General features: G+C 49.7%; 1 protein-coding gene across 1 annotated transcript; it reads right to left on the bottom strand.

The window, feature by feature from the left end:
* Window positions 1–578, bottom strand: LOC128949398 (olfactory receptor 14J1-like; the record flags this gene model as incomplete). Its single annotated transcript, XM_054294260.1, has 2 exons — window positions 1–9; window positions 117–578. Coding segments are annotated over 2 exons (471 nt in total), but the record flags the coding sequence as incomplete, so codon positions are not given.
* Window positions 579–6,405: the final 5,827 nt, after the last annotated feature.

Below are 6,405 nucleotides of genomic sequence, written 5' to 3'. Positions count from 1 at the left end.
CTACAGGCTCTGTAGCAGAAAAGAGAATTTATTGGTTCTGAAGTTGCGGTCACCAGTTTTCCCAAGGCATCCTTGAGCTCCTGGTTCCTCAGGCTGTAGATGAGGGGGTTCAGGGCTGTAGGCACCAATGAGTACAGAACTGACACTGCCAGATCTAGGGATGGGGAGGAGATGGAGGGCGGCTTCAGGTAGGCAAAATAGGCAGTGCTGATGAACAGGGAGAGCACAGCCAGGTGAGGGAGGCAGGTGGAAAAGGCTTTGTGCCGCCCCTGCTCAGAGGGGATCCTCATCACAGCCCTGAAGATCTGCACATAGGAGAAAACAATGAACACAGAACAAGCAAAAAATAGAAGAGCACTTAGCACAAGAAGCCCAAGTTCCCTGAGGTAGGATTTGGAGCAGGAGAGCTTGAGGATCTGGGGCACCTCACAGAAGAACTGGCCCAGGGCATTGCCGTGGCACAGGGGCAGGGAAAATGTATTGGCTGTGTGCAGCACAGCGTGGAGAAAGGAACTGGCCCAGGCAGCTGCTGCCATGTGGGCACAAGCTCTGCTGCCCAGGAGGGTCCCGTAGTGCAGGGGTTTGCAGATGGACACATAGCGGTCATAGCACATGATGGTCAGGAGAGAAAACTCTGCTGACATGAAAAAGGCAAAGCAAAACACCTGTGCAGTGCATCCTAAATAGGAGATGGTGCTGGTGTCCCAGAGGGAATTGTGCATGGCTTTGGGGACAGTGGTGCAGATGGAGCCCAGGTCGCTGAGGGCCAGGTTGAGCAGGAAGAAGGACATGGGCGTGTGCAGGTGGTGGCCGCAGGCTACGGCGCTGATGATGAGGCCGTTGCCCAGGAGGGCAGCCAGGGAGATGGCCAGCAAGAGGCAGAAGTGCAGGAGCTGCAGCTGCCGCGTGTCTGCCAATGGCAGCAGGAGGAAGTGCCTGATGGAGCTGCTGTTGGACGTTCCTTCATTCTGGACATTTTGAGCTGTTCAAAGACAACATTGACAATTTGGACAAAGTACCTGGAGTACATCCTATGCTATTTTCTTTCACAGGCACTCAAAATTTCTTCTCTTTCTCTGGGGAAATTTCATTTACCTTTTTTTTTTTTTCAGTGTAGCTTTGGGCTACAAAGTAACTGTGTGCTTTTCAGAAGGGACAAAAGTCCTGTTCTTAACATTGCTCTCAGGCTGAACACTGGGGAGGCCAGATGGAAAACAGGGCTCCCTGTGCCCCAGTGCACTCAGACCTGCTGGGCCAACACAGGCGCCCTTTGCTCATTTCCCCTCGCTCTAGTACAGGATGTACCAATTAAAAACTGCTCTTTAAAATAACATGGCTTTTTTTGAAGACTCCAGTTTCAAAATCAATCTCTCCAACTCTTCTCTCTCTCCCTATGAAGCAGGACATGGAGGGAAGCAAAGGATTGGTCTGGCTCTCTGCTGCCTGGAGTTGTGCCTATTGGGAGCTGTTTTTCTTTACCCAAGCCTTGTCCCTGCCAATGCTGCCAGAGCCCAGCCCAGCCCTGGGGACTCAGCTCTGCCCTGCAGACACCTCCCAGCACAGGGAACTCCCCAGGGGCAGCTCCCTGACAGCAGGGCCTTAAGGGCAGGCCAGACAAACAGAGATGCTGCAAGCCAAGGAGCTGCTGCTGCTGTCTGTAGGGAGAGGAGGCTGAGAAGGCACTTTCTGAGGGTGATCTGAGGCCCATCTGCTGATGCCCAGGGTGACAGTGCCGGAGTCTCAGTGACACAGACACAGCTGACAGCCCCTTTCCCTTCCGTTTAGGAGAAAGCTGAGAGCAGCCCTGGCCATGCAGCACCATCTCCAGAGCAGGAGGAATCTGCCCTGATGGGGGTGGCTCCTTCCACCTCCAACTTCTTCCCTGCAGCGTCCATGGGGAGCTGCCAGGCAGGCTGAGAGCTGCCCCTGGAAGGTGGCACATGCCCTGGGCTGGCCAAGAGCCCTGAGGGCTGCAGGAGCTGCTCTGAAGGACAGCCCTGGGCAGCTCTGGCTGCAGCCTCAGCTTCAGCCCCTGCAGCCGTCCCTGGCAGCAGGAGCCGTCCTGCCCTGTCCCTCTGACAGTGCCCAGGGCAGCCCCGCTCTGCAGCACATCCTCCTCCTCCTCCTGCTCCTGTGCCAGAGAGAAACTGGGAGAGTCCTCCTGACACATCCCCCAGGCTGTGGGGTGTGCTGGCTTCAGGAGATCCCTCCAGGAGCACAGGGGACATTGCCCTGCACACACACACTCACCATGCACAGGGCTGTGAAGATGTTTCCCCAAGTGAAGTCTCAGCTCAATGTCTTCCCAATCCTGATTGCCTTCAGCTTGTCTCTGCCTGGCTCCTGTCCCCTCAGTGCCTGCAGGCAGAGCCCTCAGCCAGGCTGGGCTGGGACAGGAGCTGACCCTGGGAAGAGCTGTTCCCTTAAAGCTCAGCAGCCCAGACACAGCCGAATGACTTTAATGAGCCCCTCAGGGATTTGGTGTTGTTTACATCAGATCCAGTCCCTCAGAGAGTTTTCAAAAAACTTCTCAAGGATTCAAAGTTAAATTGAAATTCCAAAGTTTCTAAAAGTTTATTAAGTCTCTCTGAGAATGTGTCCCCTGGTTCCAGTTAGAGCAGAACACTGGAGGCAGTGATGACAGCTGGGGATAAAAAAGGCTAAGGTGTCTCTGCTGCTGAGCAAAGCTGGATGTGTTTGAGGAATGCCAAGGGCCAAGGCCTGAGCCCCAGCCCCTGGCCAGGCAGATGCTGTCCCTCCCTCTTTGCTCAGGGCTCTTGCTGGGCTGGGCACTGGCATGTGGGGATGTGCAATGGCAAGGGCAGGAGCATGGGGCGGCCTCTGCCAGGCTGCTGAGCAGGGACAAGGAGGCAATGAGGCCCTGGGCCTGAAAGGGTCACTTGTCTCCTGCTCCTGGCTTAGTGCTTTCCTTTTTATGGAAAAGAATCCTCCCTCCTTCCCAGGCACCCATTGTGGGAAAACAGGACTCCCATTCTACTAACCAGTATGATTAAGCAGAAGCCATTTATTGTTTACATTATGCACCTATTTATACATTCAAACCCCAATGCATGCACCAATCACACTCTTCTTCATTGGTGCCTCTGCGTTGTCCATGTGTCCTGCACTCACTTCTCAGAGTTTGTGATTGGTTACAGTCCAGGTGGTTCACAGCCTTCTGTTATCGAGTTCTTGTGGTCTTGGTATTCTGTTTCTCAGCCTTTTCATTCTTCATTTAGCACAGTTTCTGTCTTAGTAACCTTGATTAATTCCAGATGGCTCTGATAAGAATAACTAAAAGTGGTATGGCTGGTGCACAGTGTGGCCCAAGTTGTTTAGATACATTGCTACAATTTCCCCTTCTTCATCTTGCATCACCCAAATCCTTTTCACTGTATTTTCTGCCAAGCGGGTCACAAATTTCACTATGCTGGAATAGCACAAAGCAATATAATAATAACTACTAGTAATAACAAAGCTCCCTTTAAGATATCTTTCAATCATCCAGTTATTACCCATTCCTCAAACCATTCATCCAAGCCCAAATCATTCAGAGTCAATTTCTTCATGTTGTCTTGTAGTTGTTTGAGTTTCCTGTGAATGGAAAGAGGAGGTTCATAAAACACATTCCTTCAAAATTCTCACACCTGTGTCCATGTGCTAACAGCAAAAAATCTGTAGCAGCTCTATTTTGCAGTGTGCCATGTCTAATACTATCTACATCAGTGAGCATTTGGTTTAAAATAGCTGAACTTGTGTTCAGTGTGGGACTCCACAAAATCAGAGGGTTTTGGGGAAGCTGCACAAGGCAGGCCTCAGAGACAGCAGAACTGTGGTTAGAGGTAATCAGTAGCCATGAGATAGGTCAGCAGAAGAATTATTTAAAAAGTAGAAAAGTAAGAACAAATAGAACAATGGTCTGTGTATTAATGCTTGTCTAGAATACCTTCCTAAGCTACAGAAAAGTTTATCTAGCAAGATATTAGGAAGTTTGAAGCTTAATAATGGAGCTCTGTGCATTGTGTTTTAAGGCTCACAAGCAGGTATTGTATTCAAAATAGGCAAGCATTGTTTTAACCAAAGGTACATGTGCTTATAGTGGTTGGAATGAACTGCTGTCAATGTGCTTTTGCTTTCTGTGATTGGTCAAAAAACTTATAAAGTAAGTTATAACATTAAGTTCTTGGTCAGCTGCTTGGGATGTGGGCTGCTGGCATCTTCCTATTGTCATACCCATGTAATGAGACTGATGCTGAGAAATAAAACAGCTCAAGGCACGTTCCACAGCAGTCCCTTCCCATTTGTGATTTGTACATAGGCCCCAGCTGGCGATATCATCCACATCATCAATAAAGAGATTTCACTGACCTGGCCCCAATCCTGAGCCCTGGGGACACCCCTGGATGTGACTCCATTCCTCAGCTGCTCTCAGTGCCAGGGGCTGGATGAGGGAAATGGTGGGGTGCGGGTAGGGACAAAGTGTGATTGATTGTCAGCCATGAAGGGTCTTGATTTTCATAGGTGTTCAGTCTGCATGAGGAGGTGCTGGGGATCAATATTAACTCAGGACTGCTGATACCAATCTATAAACAGGAAAAGAAAACTAAACAGGACAAAACAATTCTCTATTCATTGTTTTCAATATAGTAGGTTCACTTTGAAAACACTTCTGACATCTGTCTAACCGCAGAAGAACTGAAGATTTGAATTATTCCAATGAGCTTGTCTTGCTTGGGTGTTTTGAACAAATGTTAATCAGCTTTTCTCGCTGAATTTCTGAACTGAAGAGATCAAGAAAAAAGAGGCCTCTGGAAAAGCAAAATTCGTCACCAACTGTTGGGAAGGATGAAAGTTTGACAAGAAAGTCCCACACATCTGTATGCTTAGCAGAAAGATTTTTAAATGTAGAATCTGAAGAAGGAATAGAAATGAAAGCAAGTTTTGATATGGAAGAAAATAATTTTTGAACCAGTCTTACTGGCTAACCAAGGAGGCAAAGGGTATGTTAGTTAGAAGGGGTTTTTATGGCTTAGAGCAAAGGATAAACCCACCTCAATATCCCTGGACACTGGAAATTTTGGAGATGGAATCATGGTTTGGTCATGGATGTTTCAATGAGAAGAACAGTTCTTTTCCATTTGAAGGAAAGCCCAGAGCCCCAGGGTTTCAGGGGTACATGAGAAGAGACCCTCGACATGCTAAGGGCAGTTGGACCAGTCAGTCCAAGCCAACCAGACCTCTTCCCTGTTCCCTTGGATTCATGGGACCCTGCAGTGTCACAGTGGTGGTGTCATATTGGATCCTTGCTTCCATGAGGCCCAGATGTGTCACACTGGCCTCTTGTTTCCATGGGGCTCCAGTGTCACAATGGTCCCTGGCTTCCATGAGGCCTTGCAGTGTCACAGGGGTCTCCTTGGTGCTGCAGTGTCACAATGGACCCTTGGTTCCATGGGGACTCACAATGTCAGAAGGGTCTGCTTGGTTCCATGAGGCCCTGCAGAGCCCCTTGATTCCACGAGGCCTCCAAATGTCATCATGGCCTCCAGGATTCCATGAGGCCCGACAATGTCACAATGGACCTTTGGTTCCATGGGGTCCTGCACAGTTCCATGGATCCTTATTCCATGGGGCCCTAAAGTGTCACAATGGCCTCCTTGGTTCCATGATGCCACACAGTGTGACAACTGCCCCTTGGCCTGCCAAGACTCCAGAGTGTCACAATGGTTCCTTGGTACAATGAGGTCTGTAGTGTCACAATGGTCTCCATGATCCCATAAGGCCTAAACCAGGACACAGTGTCACCACAGACCATTGGTTTCATGCAGCCTCACAGTGTCACTATGGTCCCCTTGGCTCCACAATGCCCTCAAGTGCCACAATAGCCCTTTGGTTCCACAAGGCCGCCAAGTGTAAAAATGGCCTCCATGGTTCCATGAGGCCCTGCTGTGTCACAATGGACCTTAGGTTCCATAATGCCCCAGAGTGTCACAATGGTATCCTTGGTTCCACGGTGTCAAAATGGACCCTTCATCCCATGGACACCCATAGTGTTCACTGTTATCCCCTTAATTCCACCAGGCCCTGCCATGCTCTAATGGCCCCTTGGTTCCACTGGGTCCCAAAGTGTCAGAACAGTCTCCATTATTCCATGAGGCCCCACAATGTCACTGTGCTCCCCTTGGTTCCACAGGGCCCCACAGTGGAACAATGGACTCTTGGTTCCATGAGGTTCCTCAGTCCCAATGGTCTCCTTGGATCCGCAGTGTCACAGTGGCCCCTTGGCTCCATGTGGCTACACTGTGTCACAATGGCTCATGGTTCCATGAGGCCACACAGTTTAACAAGGGACCCTTGATTCCATCAGGCCTTGCTGTGTCACAATGGACTTGTGCTTCCATGAGCTTT

This window comes from Melozone crissalis, unplaced genomic scaffold (genome assembly GCF_028551555.1).
Source record: "Melozone crissalis strain CALT ecotype California unplaced genomic scaffold, PUWL_Pcris_2 ptg000231l_1, whole genome shotgun sequence".
NCBI lineage: Eukaryota > Metazoa > Chordata > Aves > Passeriformes > Passerellidae > Melozone > Melozone crissalis.
The sequence above is the reverse complement of the archived record's forward strand: the minus strand, read 5'-3'. Positions and strand labels throughout refer to the sequence as shown.